Raw genomic sequence first — 13,910 nt, 5'->3', positions numbered from 1 at the left:
ATGCACAAATGCCTCGCATGGAGTTGTTAGATGAGGCCATGATAAACCCGAAGGTTTTGAGCCAATGAATCAACACCAGGATATCATCGTCACAATCTCTTTAGATGATAATGATTGATTGTGAGCGTTCGGACCCCCTCGAAGGTTTGTGTGCCCACAGTCAGTGTACCTGCTCCATTCATTTGAGAACAAAAAAAGAAGCTAGAATTACCGCGTGCAATTTTAATTTCCGGAAATGGCTTCAAAACGAAATTGATTCTCTACATTCAGTAAAGAGTCGTTTTGCTTGAAATACATAATAATGCAAGAGTTATCAGTATGCATGTGACCAATGGATAGATACCAAACCCATGTCTAATAGCATTGCCAGAAACATTAAATTTTCACATTTAATAGCATCACCTACTCAAGAGATGAGAAAGACTTTTATGTTAAAAATCAGAGAAAGAGAAAGAAAAATTAAGTCATTCAAATACAACTACCAGGAGAAATAACCGAGAAAATGAGTGTATTTTTGAAAGTGCTGGAAGGGTGCCTTTGTGTAGTTCCTTCGATGTTTAATAAATGAGTGTATGTTTAATGCGTTGAGCAACAACTGTTTTAGTTTAAAGTAAGAATGGGCGATTAGTTTAAAATAAGAATGGGCGATTGGTTTAAAATGAGAATGGGTGATTAAATGAGGTACTTACCATGGGTATAATTTCTTCCTTTCACACTTTTGCTCAATCTTGGAATGGGATTGAAATGTTGATTAGAGAAAAAGAATTTCCTATGTAGAGTTTCAGACTGCATGCATGGCTGATGGGCCTTTAAACTGCTTAGTAAAAAAAGATAAACTGTTTAAGATTTTGCTTGCTGTCAATTATTTCTTATGCTTTCTTTCAAATTCAGTCCAATTGAAACAACATTGTAATGTCATCTCGTGCGTTGGAAAAGTTTAATGAAAAGAAAATACATCTTGCTATCGAACCAACCCTTTCATCCCGTTCTTAATCGGTTTTTTACTTAAACTGAAAAATAATACAGTAAAAACATTTCTAGAATAAAAAACAGACATGTTGCCATTGGTTTCTTAGTCTTTCCTTCTCAAAGTTTCCAATTGTCAGTGTACCTGCTTGATTTATTTGGATAGCATCTGGGTCGTAAATTTCAGAAGCTAAATTTGATAGAACATTCATAACATGTCCTATACCAGGCCGACCCACATTGTAAGCGTGTAAACATTCAGCTGCAAGATAAAGAGCTTGGTACAATCCTTGCTCTGGGTAATGGCCTTTCAGTACCGGGTCAGCCACCCCAGTGAATTCCTCACCGCCCACCAATTTACGTTTTGCCTGCATGCATGCTCGCCAAACAAGAAATTCATCAGATGCAGCTGTTGACTTCTTCTTTTTTCTTAAAATTGTTTGTAAAATAAACAACTAAACAGTTTACCCATTCAATGAGATCAAGCTTCATCTCTGCATTGCGCCCTGAAATCAGTTCAAGCAAGACAAAGCCAAAACTGTAGATGTCGGATTGTTTAGTAAGTTTACCATCTCCAACAGATTCAGGTGCATGACGAGCACACCTGAGGCTTAAATTCTTTGTAAATTCAGGTTCTAGGATATGTTCTTTAAACCCGAAGAAATCTGAAAGCCTTGGGTGATATCCTTCAAATAAGAGAATGTTAGAGGGTTTGATATTTCCATGAACTATAGAAGGACTTGATTCATCATGCAGGTGTTTTATTCCTTCAGCTGCACCAGCTGCGATTTTCATCCTTGTATTCCAGTCCAGAGGCTTCTTATCGGCCGGAAGATCTAAAACAAAAACAATGATGTCAATTTTGAATTATCTATAGAGTGATCAGGTCAGTGAAAGAAAGAGATCTAGTAATCCATCTTATTACCATGTAAATAGTCCTTTAAGGATCCCAACAGCATGAAGTCATAAATAAAAAATATCTGGTCTCCATGACTGCAGTACCCGATCAAATCGACTATGTTCGGATGGTATAAGAGGCTACGCCAATGAATTGTCCAAAGGATTGACTGTTCACTGCAGCGGTAGATGTCAGATATGTTTTTCCCATTAACTTGTTTAACTGCAACTACCTGTGAAGATAACTTTGCTACATTACTTAATGCAAACAAACAACACTCAAAATTTTGTTGAGGCTAATAGATTCGAGCTAACCTGTCGAGTGCGCTTTAAGCGACCTTTGTATGTACGCCCGTGTTCTCCTTCACCCAAAAGAGATTCTATTGCAAAATTGTTTGTGGCAGCTTCAAGTTCTCCATACTTAAACTTAGTGACGGCGCCTGCAGTATAATCTTCAGCAACACTACTGGAACTTCCACCAAGTCTCCAAAATCGAAATAAACTACACAGACATGCATGGTACTAAGAAAATTCATGTCAAGTCAATAAACAAAAAAAGTGAGCCAACAAGAGAAACAATGTGGAACTTGTTTCTATTTACCCTGAATTTTTGTTTGCCATATTCTAGAGATTGATCAGTTAGTGAGAAAGACAGATCCTCAGCAGGAAGGAAAGAAAGCAGCATAACATAGTGAAAACTATCGAAAAAAGGAAATAGTTGAGTGTTGAGTTCTCAATATCAAAACCCTCCACCGAGATCGCTACAACTCAACTAAAGAATGAAGTTGAACCCCAAAATTAACTAAAGGCAGTTGAGTGCACATGCTTTGCAAGACCCTCCACCTAACTCAAATAATAAATGGGACGCGTCATATTAAATCCTCACTACAAAGGAGGAGTGGGGGACTCAAAACCAAAGAGATTGCATTATACCAAAAGCGGTAAAAAAGACTTTTATGGGCTTCCCCTACAGTTATTACTACCATGTAACGATGTCAGGAGTCATTGTTACCATTGCAGTATTAATCTCTTGAAGCAGATGCTTGCAGTCATTTCTACCAGATAACTGCTTGCTTCCTCTACAGTTAGCAAGCAGCAACGAGAATCCATAGTTAATTCGCTGTGATCCAATATGTTGTTTTTGAACAATATTTACTTGGATTGATTAGTTTTAACATCATATGTGCCGTAACCACCCCTGTCAATAGCAACAGTTTGCCTAACACCAGATTCCCAATAATAAATGAGATGCCATATTTCACCTCACTACAAAAGGAGTGGAGTGGGGACTCCAAACCGCAGAGTGGTGCTGTATACCAAAAGCGGGTATGAAGAGTTATTGGCTGGCTCTACACTGCAATATGCATCACCGGTGCAATTTTACTTTCTGGAAATGGCTTCAAAACGAAATTCATTCATCATATTCAATAAAGAGTTGTTTTGCTTCAAAGACATACCAACGCAAGGATTACCAGCATGTGACCAGTAGATAGATACCAAACCCATGTTTAATAGCATTGCCAAAAATGGAAAATTTTCACATTTCAAACAAAGAATGAATATCTCACCTACTCAAGAGATGAGAACGAATTTTATTTAGAATCAGAGAAGAGGGATAGAAAAACTCATTCACAAGAGGTAAACTCATTTATATGTTCTTAATGCAATTAAGGCTCTTTCTTAAACATATTGTGGAAGAAGAAGAAATTGATCTGAACAATGTTAGGAGGAGGAAGAGGATCTCTGTTATTGAAGCTTAAGAGTCTATTTCTACACAAAACAGAAGCAGCAAAACCAATAGCAAGTCTTCCAGATGAGTTATACATCGAAATCTTTATAAGATTTCCGGCAAAATCAACATTTACATGTAAGTGTGTTTCGAAGACATGGTTTTCCATAATTTCCAAGCCTGATTTTGCCAAGTTACATCTTAATTTCCAAATCAACAATAACTCTAGGTTCATACTTAGTGGTTATGACAGTAAGATTCAGGCATCTCAAATTTATATCATAACAAAAGATTCATTATTCTCTACGAGTATATTTTACGGTGAAGCTGTTGTAATACAGCATTACCGAACTACATTTGCAGATTCAGTTCGTTTATTGGGTTCTTGCAATGGATGGGTCTGCTTGCAACATTATAATTTTCAGGCTACGGAATTCCTTTGTCTTTGGAATCCAACCACTAAAGAGTATAAAAGGATACCCGATTCACCCTATTTAAGATCAGTCCAGTGGCCGGCATATTTTTGTTATGATTACAAGAATGACGATTACAAGTTGGTTTATGCTGGAAATACTCCTAGTTTTACGGTATATGTCTACACGTTAAGATCGAATTCATGGAACACCCTTCAAACTAAACTTTATTCTTTTGATAATTTCAATGGGGTGCTTGTTAATGGAGCTCTTCATTGGATCACTGAAACACCCAGCATTATTGTTTCATTTGATATTAGCGATGAGAGCTTCAAAGAAATACAACTGCCAGAAGAAATAATAGAGCGCGCTTCACATATGATTTTGAAAGTGTTGGAAGGGTGCCTTTGTGTAGTTCTTGCAGTGTCTAATAAAGCATGGGTGGTGCGGGAATATGGAGTTCGGGAATCTTGGACGAAAATTCAAGACAAGATTGCGGATGATAAGGACCTGAAATGGTCTTCTCGGAATGGCGAGTGTCTAATATATAGTGAAGGGACTGATTTAGTTTTGTACGGCCCAAAGCATTCAAGTGCTAGACGAATGAAGCTTGGTAATTTAGAGATCAGAGGTGTAGATAATTACGTCGAGAGCCTAGTTTCACTCAACACCGGTATTTATTTGGGGAGAAAGGAAGTCATAGGAACACGAAGAAGAGGCATATGGGGAAAAACGAGCATACGCCATTAGTCCTTGTTATATATGTATATGTTGTTATGGACGACGCGGTGCGCAACTGTTTTAGTTTACAGCCAAAAGTGCCAAAGTAAGAAAGGGTGATTAAATGAGGTGAAAAGTATTTCTCTTACCATGGGTAATTCTATGTTTTTCACTTCTACTTTATCTTGTGATGGGGTTGAAATGTTGTATATCCAGTATAGAGCAAACTTATTTTCTATTTAGAGTTTCGGACTCATGGCTGATTGGCCATACAACTGCTTAGGTGATCAATGAATTTGGGATATTTGATGGTAGAAAAAATGGTGATCTGTTTATGATTTCTTGTGTTGTCAAATCTTTTGTAGTTTCTATTATATTTTTCTAATCTTGTGAGTCATTAGACCGATTATTTATGATATTTGCTCAAGTTTTAATTTTAGTGGCAAATCTAATTAACGGCATAACTGAACTTCAGAGAATTGGTGGTGGCATTTTTTTTTTTTGTGGTGCATATTTATTTCTGCCTTAACAATGGTTACAACAGCTGTAGTGGAGAACAAAGTCTGAAAATTGCTCAAAAGTTTGGATTCACTGATGATCCAAAAGCCATAGCTCCTACATCTCTTGTTGGGTCTTGCTCTTGTATTTATCGATGTCTGTTTACAATAATTTTTCTATGGTGAAGTTCGCAATGGGCTAAGGAGTGTGGCTCTGTCGCTGTACTCGACCATGTTGGGCATAGGACATTTCCTGATCGGGTTAAAGGACAAAATGCCCCAAAATCGACCCCCTAGGTTTGAAAATGTCCCGGACGTTAGGCAAGAAATCAAAATGCCCCATTCCGTTAGTTTTCTCTATTTTGGTCAAAATGGGGCATTTTAATTTCCTTTGACTAGTCAACTGTTAGGTGAAATGTCTTTTTTGCCCTTTATCCCAACGAAGCGTGTAAGTCTCTTTGACACGTGTGCCCCAAAATCGATGACACGTGGGCATCCAAGGTCCCGACACGTGCACCTTAATCGACACATGTGTCCACCCGTGTGGTTCGTACGTGTGCACCAGATCTTATCTTCCTCATGTCGAACCTAAACCACACAGACCAGTGATAGAGAGAGAGGCTGAGAGAGACATGCGAGTGAGGAGAGAACCCATGAGAGATTGAGAGGGTGGAAGAAGAAGAAAAGATCTTGCTCGATTAAACGGATTGGATGCAAGGCAAGGTGTTCGTGGACAGGTAAAAGTTAACCTAACTTTTGTTTTGTATTTTGATTACGAGCAAGGGTTTTCACCATTGTTCTTCAACGTTTCAGAGAGAGATTGATAGACAGGACGGCGATGAGCTTCAGGAAGACGATGTACACAGGAAGACGGTGAGAGACAGGAAGACGGTGAGATATTGGGAGACAGGAAGACGAATTGGGTAACTTCCTTCAAATTTTTTTTGATTTTACAATTTAGGGTTTGGGTTATGTAGGATGGGTTTCTCGATTTACGATTTTTTTGGGGGTTTTATGATTTAGGGTTTCTGTAGTAGAGAAAAATTAGGGTTTGACGAATTTGGGGATTATAATTTGGGGGTTTTCAATTTTTAGGGGATAATTGAATTTGGGGATTACTGTAAAAGCCCCATTTGTAATTTTATTAGGGAACCAAATTAAAATTGCAGAGATATTATTACTGTATAAGCATGAGCTATTTGAGCTAAAATGGAAATTATTACTGTGATGGTGTAAAAGCATGAGCTATTTGAGCTATTATAACTGTAAAATTGATTGATTGTGTGGTGATGTTGAACTGTGTTGTAGTCAGGGTGGAGCAATTGGTTTACTGTATAAGCATGAGCTTCTTGAGATATTATTACTCTTTTCAATATCACTGTGATTGTGAACTGTGTTAACTAGAATGGAAATGGACATTAGCATAGTTGGGTGATGTTGTTGTAGTCAGGGTGGAGCTGAAGTGTTGTGACATGCTGTTTGTTTCATCTTATTGACATGCCGATTTGTTATACTAAAAAATGAACTTGATTGTTATGCTAATCCATATTTGAAGTGCATGGTTTATATGTTGATTAAATGCTTATCCATATTTGAAGCTATATATCCTTGTTCCTGCTGCTTATCCATATTTGAAGCTCAAATACAATGGGCTTATCAGTATTTGAAGCTCAAATACAATGGGCTTATCAGCATTCTGTATGCATTGCAGTTCTCACTTACAATGGGCTTAACCAAAAAAAATGGGCTTAGCCAAAAAACAAAAAAACAATCTTGTATTTGATGTGTTACACTGTCATCTGCATTGCCATTTGTAATGGACTTGTAAATTTTATACAAGAGCATTGCCATTTGTATTAGATGATGTATATGCCATTTTAATTGATTTGTTTCATTATTGTTAACTGTTTTAGAATGGAGAGTGAGGATAGAAATTTCTGGTTAACAGATATAGGTGGCAGGTTTAAAGACTTGTATTTTCTTGGTTGTAAAGCTGGTACCAGTGGACATGGTTTTATGGCTATGGTAAAGAGACAGCTGGTGAATGCATATGGTATGAATTCTGCACTTGAACTGTTTTTATTTAATGATGAAGAAGGGAATGCATGTGATAAGTGTGAATCAGAGGAAATGTTTATTTCATTTTGGAACAAAGGTAAACCAAATAAAGATGATTTGGTAAGACTGTGGTTCACTCCAATCATTCCTACACAGGAATCTGTTGCAGCCAACCATGTACAGGGGTATGAAGATGACCAGGTGAATTTTCCTAATGTACATCAAGATGAGTGTCATCCTGATGACAGGCCTGACTTTCTCTTTAAGGACTATGATGAGGAAGATGATGGTGAAGATGAAAGTGAGGATGAGAGTGGAGATGATAGTGAAGAAGAAGAAACACAAGAACAGATGAATTATGAAGATTGGGTTTCTATGTGTCATAAAGGGATGGAACATTTGAGACTTGTTACAAAAAAACACCATAACTGGTCATAGATGCTACCTCATTGAACCCAAGGAGCATAGGTCATTTCAGCTGGTCTAAAGATGATAAAGATAACAGATTTGAGAGTGTCATTTTGGCGTATAATACACATATAAAAGGTTTTATGAATGGTTGTAGAATGGTTATTGGGTTAGATGGAGCTCACCTAACCGGTAAGTTTGGTGGTGTGATGCTTTCAGCAACAGGTATAGATGCTCAGAATGGGGTATTTCCTTTATGTATGATGATTTGTATGAGTGAAACTGAAGAAAATTGGTTTATGATGTATAAATACCATTACAAGGAACTAATTTACACCTTGTGTAGATCCAATGACAATCAATTGATTGATGATTTCTTTCGTTGCACAACTCATATTCCTGGCTTGATGTAGCAGCCATTATGAAGAGAAAATTTTTTTTTACTGATTTTTGGTTGGATCATCTTCACAATTTATAAGTCAGGGGAGACAAAAAAAAATGACCGTTATTACGACGGTCGGAATCTCACAACGGTCGGAAAATCTAGTCGTTGATTAGCTAGGATGTTCCACGTGTCGCGATCCTAGCTAATAGGACACCGTGGTCATTTAAAAAAAAATCGGTAAATGTAAAACCCAAAATCTCTCGCCGTCCATTTTTGTAATCGACACGTGTCGCAATCTCAGTAAATGACGAAAATACGACCCTAGATTTTCATCTTGGTGGACAGAAGGGTATAAATGTCAATCGATTTCCACGTGCGGGCCGTATGCTTACGCATTTGACCACTTAACGCTCTGAAACGGAAAACATAACAGAATGGGGAATTTTGATATGATTTTGGGGCATTTTGATTTCTTTCCCAACGTCCGGGGCATTTTCAAACCTAGGAGGTCGATTTTGGGACATTTTATCCTTTAACCCTTCCTGATTATCCTCATTATATCAGTCATTCTGAAGTCAACATGGATGGATCACAAACAACATAAATCAAGCACATTTAGATTTCTTTTGTTGGTCTCTAGCTGGACTTAGTGTAGTAGAGCCGGTTGCATTCTTATGTTTCTCAAAATCATATGTATATAAGCTAGGAGCTCCAATGTATAATCGTTGACCGAGAAAGGGTAACTTCTGCTTAAAAAAAGATTCTTTTTCTCACTGACTGATCAATCTCTTGATAAAAGCAGAATATGGCAAACAAAAATTCAGGGTAAGTAGAAGCTAGATCCAAAATTTTGGTCATTGGCTCACATTGTTTTGACATGACCCTGAATTCTCTTGTTAATGTCTGTGTAGATTATTTCAAATTTTTAGATTTGGTAGATGCTCTAGTAGTGATACTGAAGGTCGTGCCGCCATCACTAAGTTTAAGTTTCAAGAACTTGCAGCTGCCACTGAGAATTTTTCCATAGAATCCTTTTTGGGTGAGGGAGAACGCGGGTGCACGTACAAAGGTTTCTTAATGAGCAGCGGAAAGGTCAGCTAGTATCCATTAACCTGAACAAAGCTAGGTTTTAGTGTATATCAACTGATCAAGAACTTTGTGATAATGTACAAATGTTATCTTCACAGGTAGTTTCAGGTAGACAAGTTTATGAGGAAAGCATTGTAGGAGTAAAATATCGCACACGTTAGTAATCAAGCGAAGTAAAGAATACAATCTAAGCGAAGAGCGTTGCACACAACAAAGTTGAGATGACGCACCAGATGATGTCAGCAAAGTCACGAGTAAAGTGCGAAGAGGTACGCTATTCGAAGATGAGCGATTGTATATGAGCGAATGTGTCGCTTAGTGATCCCAAAAATAGCGGGTTTCTTAGCTGCCATCCACTATGTAAAATCTTATATAAAGGAGAGAGGTCATTACTTGTGAGAGAGTTCTAGAGTGAGTCTTGGTCAAGAAATAGAGAGAGAGAAAGTAAATCTAGGGCAAATATATCATTGTAATAGATGGATTAATCTTTGTCATTCTATCTACATTTGATACAATAAGAAGATGATTACCTAAATTCTCATTTAGTGATAATGGAATGTAATTGTATCAAGACTCATACCAATTCAAGGAAGACGCAGAGATATACAGTGTAATAACATAACTAGAGTATCAATTTCTGAGGTAGATTTTCTAGCAACAGTAACAGGGAGAATTCATAAAAGAAAAATACGAAGGAAAGAAGATAGAGACGGTAGACAAAGAATTTTCATTACAAGATTGGGAAAAGGTGAACATTTCCTTTGCGGAGGATGAAATTCCAGAAGAAAACTTACAGCGAACAGATCCATTAGTAATTACGGTCACAACTGAGCGAGAAAAAATTATTGCAAAACGGAGGGGATTTGAATGATGGGGATTGATAGATACAGGAAGTGCAGTTGATGTAATATTTTATCGCATATTCAAAGCAATGGGATATGAAGATGCAGAAATGACAACCATATCATATAATGTTCATGGATTCAATAGAGCAATTACAAATCCAAAAGGAGAAATCGTTATGCGAATATTACTGGGAGAGGTTCAAACAAAGATAACACTGTGTGTGATTGACATTGAGTCACTATACAACATGCTATTGGGACGACCATGGGTACATGGACTAAAGGCCGTAGCGTCAACATTACATCAATGTATTAGATTCCCAATTCCAAGCGGTATAGGTGAAATCAGTGGAGATGTTAAGGTTGCGAATACTTGTAATAAAATAGATGTGCGAAATTATGAATGGCGAGCAAAGAAGCGAAAGGATCGATGGAGAAAATCAAAAGAACAAAGGAAAGAAGAGGAATTTCGAATATACATGATAAGAGCGAAAGAGGGAAAAGGAATTCCAGGCGAAGAACCAGCGGAGGAAGGTGGACAAATTAAAGAAATTAAGAAACCAACACCTATGGGGGAACCAAAAGCGAATTTTACTGCAGCGGAACCAACAAAAGAAATAAACATAGGAACTGAAGAAGAACCAAAAATATTAAGAATTGGAACTAAAATGGATAAAGAAGAAGAGGAAGAAACGGTAAGCATTTTGCGAGAATATAATGATATTTTCGCATGGAGTATGGAAGAAATGCCAGGAATAGATCTGTCTGTCGCATGCCATAAATTAGACATTAAGCAGAATGTAAAGTCGTTCAAGCAAAGGATAAGGAAGATTGCAACTGATTATCATCCTAAAATAGAAGCACAATTGCAGAAGATGTTAGATGCAGGAATTATAAGGGAGGAAAAATATCCATAGTGGATAGCAAATATGGTGGTGGTACCTAAAAAGAACAACGGAATTAGGATTTGCATATATTTTACAGATCTAAACAAAGCGTGCCCTAAAGACAGCTTCCCTTTACCCGACATACCTCAAATGGTGGAATCGGCATCAGGGAATGATAGAGTCACAATGTTAGATGGGTATAAAGGCTATAATCAAATTCCATAGGCATAAGAAGATCAAGAACACACCGCTTTCTTCACACCAGGAGGTTTATATTGTTACACGAGAATGCCATTTGGATTGAAGAATGTAGGTGCGACTTATCAAAGAATGGTGCAGAAAGTATTCGGAAAATGGATACATAAAACATTAGAAGTCTATGTAGATGATATGCTAATTAAAAGCAAAGAGGCGAAAGATCATGTTGATGTTTTGCGAGCAATATTTGAACAAATGCGAAAATTCAATATTAAAGTAAACCCAGAAAAATGTGTAATTGGCATATCATCAGGAAAATTCTTAGGCTATATTATATCCAAGGAGGGAATGCAAGTTAATCCGGAGAAGGTACAAGCGGTTAGAGATATGCCACCACCTGCAACAGTCAAAGAAGTTTAAAAGTTAAATGGATTGATAGCATCATTGGGAAGATTTATTGCAAGATCTTCGGACAAGTGTAAACACTTTTTCAATATATTAAAGAAGGGGACCAAATTTGAATGGACAATGGAGTGCGACAAAGCATTGCAGAGCATAAAATATTATTTGGTAAACTTATCTATTATGCAAAAGGCAAAGCAGGGAGAAGAATTGTTATTATACCTAGCATCAACATCTTATGCATTAAGTGCAGTACTGTTACGTTCAGATGAAGGTGTAGAAAAACCAATATATTACATAAGCAAAACATATAACTTCGCACAGAAAAATTATTCAAAAATTAAAAAGTTGATTCTCGCACTGGTATATGCATCATTCAAGTTTCGCATTTATTTTCAAGATCACAAAATTAAAGTATTAACATGAGTACCAATTGAAAACGCAATGAAGAATTCGAAGAGTGCAGGAAGAATAGAGAGGTGGAATGCACAATTAGGAAACTATGAGATTGGTTATGAAATTTTATCTTCACCAAAGTAGCAAGTTATCGCAGAGTTTCTTGCAGAATTTCCAATAGAAGAAGATGAATATGTAGAAGAAATGAGGGAGGTGGATGAAGAACATGGAAATCCTAATGATTTATTAACTGAGCGAAATCAAAGCAGATGGGAGATATTGGTGGATGGATCCTCCAATGGAGAAGGAAATGGAATTGTTATTGTATTCATTTCACCAACAGGAGCGAGAATGGCTTACTCATTCAGATTGGACTTCGCATCCACAAATAATGAAACTGAATATGAAGCAGTCATCCACGCATTAAGATTAGCAATTGAAATGAAGATTGAGGATGCGTGAATAACTAGTGATTCCCAGTTGGTAATTTGTCAGATAGAAGGCACATATAGTACCAATGAACCATCTTTGCAAAAATATAGGAAGTTGGTTATGCATTTAGCAATGAAAATTCCAAAAATAAGATGGAGACATATAGGGAGAAAAGATAATAGACTTGCAGATGCATTGGCATTCATACCATCAATGTTAGTAGATCCGGTTGCAAGGGATATAAAAATACAAACACTATTGTTACCATCTATAGAAAAGGGTGAAGTGCAAATAGATGTGATGATCATAGACGATACACAAGAAGAAAATGTGAGCGAAGAGAAGGATTGGAGAACTGAGATACACTCTTATCTAGAGAACGGATAATTGCCGAGAAAAAGATTAGAAGCACACAAATTAAAGAGTCGTGCGACAAATTATGAATTAAGGGATGGTGTTCTTTATAGAAGATCATTTCTTGGACCTTCGCTCAGATGTATTACGCGAAAGGAGGGAATCGAAATTCTAAAGGCATTACACTATGGCGATGCTGGAAACCATAGTGGAGGAAGATCACTCGGATATAGAGCAAAAATACAGGGCTATTACTGGCCATATATGCATGAAGATGCAAAGCAAGTTTCGAGAAGATGCGAAGAATGTCAACATCATGGCAAGAAGATACATGCACCTGGGGCTATGCTTAATACATCAACAAATGTATGGCCCTTTGGAAAATGGGGAATAGATATTGTTTGACCATTTATACCAGGAACGGGGCAAAAAAGATTCCTAATTGTTGCAACAGACTATTTCACTAAATGGGCAGAAGTAAAAGCAGTTCAACATATTCGCGATAAAGACATCTTCGCATTCATTTTTGAAAGTATTATATGCAGATTTGGCATTCCTGCACAATTGGTGTCTGATGATGGGAAGCAGTTTGAAGGCGAGAATATAACAATGCTGCTCGATGCGTTCAAAATTCAAACTATTTGCTATAATGAAATGTATTGCCTTGTTAAAGTTTGGCATTTAGTTTGCACTTGCAGGGTGAAGGTTTAGATCTTTTTCGGACTGATGACCTTGCAAGTACTTTTTTGAACTGACGAGCATACATTGTGTGTGTGATTACTCCTCATGTGGATGATGCTCATGTCTACATGCCGACTTCAGAGTTCAAGTATGTTAGTGATGTTGTCGAATAATGTTCTCATAGACATCTTAATCTTCATAATATTTTTGGAGTCAACTTTTTATAACAAACATCTATATTACTGCCATTTTTTGGATGTGTGTGTTTAACACTGGTATGGTAACTTGAATGAATGTAAATGTCTTACACTGACAGGTTAATATGAAATTATGAATATGAAATAGTTTCGGCAATTCGGTTTCAGCTATAATTTTTTTTTTCAAAATAGTTATATGCACACAACTTCTAGTAAGAGTTGTGTTCCACATTTTAACTACACAAATCAAAAGTTGTGAAAGAATGTCTTTATGACATAACTAGGTGCTGTCGAACATAGTTCTACAACTCTAACAAGTGTCGTGCAAATCTTATTCATAATATTAATAAGAGTTG

General features: G+C 37.0%; 2 protein-coding genes across 2 annotated transcripts; one reads left to right on the top strand and one right to left on the bottom strand.

The window, feature by feature from the left end:
* Nucleotides 1–834: 834 nt before the first annotated feature.
* Nucleotides 835–2,666, bottom strand: LOC113334889 (serine/threonine-protein kinase PBL27-like). The gene is made up of 5 exons (XM_026581113.1): nucleotides 2,465–2,666; nucleotides 2,179–2,365; nucleotides 1,892–2,096; nucleotides 1,435–1,802; nucleotides 835–1,334 (listed from the first exon to the last, which is right to left on the bottom strand). The coding sequence occupies exons 1-5, from the start codon at nucleotides 2,482–2,484 to the stop codon at nucleotides 1,038–1,040; spliced, it is 1,077 nt and encodes a 358-aa protein (XP_026436898.1). The 5' UTR covers nucleotides 2,485–2,666; the 3' UTR covers nucleotides 835–1,037.
* A 534-nt stretch (nucleotides 2,667–3,200) lies between these two features.
* LOC113334881 (F-box/kelch-repeat protein At3g06240-like) lies at nucleotides 3,201–5,131 on the top strand. Its single transcript, XM_026581105.1, has one exon. The coding sequence runs from the start codon at nucleotides 3,583–3,585 to the stop codon at nucleotides 4,753–4,755; it is 1,173 nt and encodes a 390-aa protein (XP_026436890.1). The 5' UTR covers nucleotides 3,201–3,582; the 3' UTR covers nucleotides 4,756–5,131.
* Nucleotides 5,132–13,910: the final 8,779 nt, after the last annotated feature.

Source organism: Papaver somniferum, chromosome 1 (genome assembly GCF_003573695.1).
Source record: "Papaver somniferum cultivar HN1 chromosome 1, ASM357369v1, whole genome shotgun sequence".
NCBI classification, from domain to species: domain Eukaryota; kingdom Viridiplantae; phylum Streptophyta; class Magnoliopsida; order Ranunculales; family Papaveraceae; genus Papaver; species Papaver somniferum.
Note: the sequence above shows the minus strand (reverse complement) of the source record. Positions and strands in the feature narration are given on the sequence as shown.

What these genes read in the sequence shown, in the direction of transcription:
- LOC113334889 (XM_026581113.1), bottom strand. Translation starts at nt 2,484, where the DNA reads ATGGCAAACAAAAATTCAGG. An exon ending in GCTTAAAGCGCACTCGACAG is followed by an intron (nt 2,097 to 2,178) that starts GTTAGCTCGAAT and finishes TTATCTTCACAG; the next exon opens with GTAGTTGCAGTTAAACAAGT. An exon ending in CTTAAAGGACTATTTACATG is followed by an intron (nt 1,803 to 1,891) that starts GTAATAAGATGG and finishes TTTTTGTTTTAG; the next exon opens with ATCTTCCGGCCGATAAGAAG.
- LOC113334881 (XM_026581105.1), top strand. Translation starts at nt 3,583, where the DNA reads ATGTTAGGAGGAGGAAGAGGATCTCTGTTATTGAAGCTTAAGAGTCTA.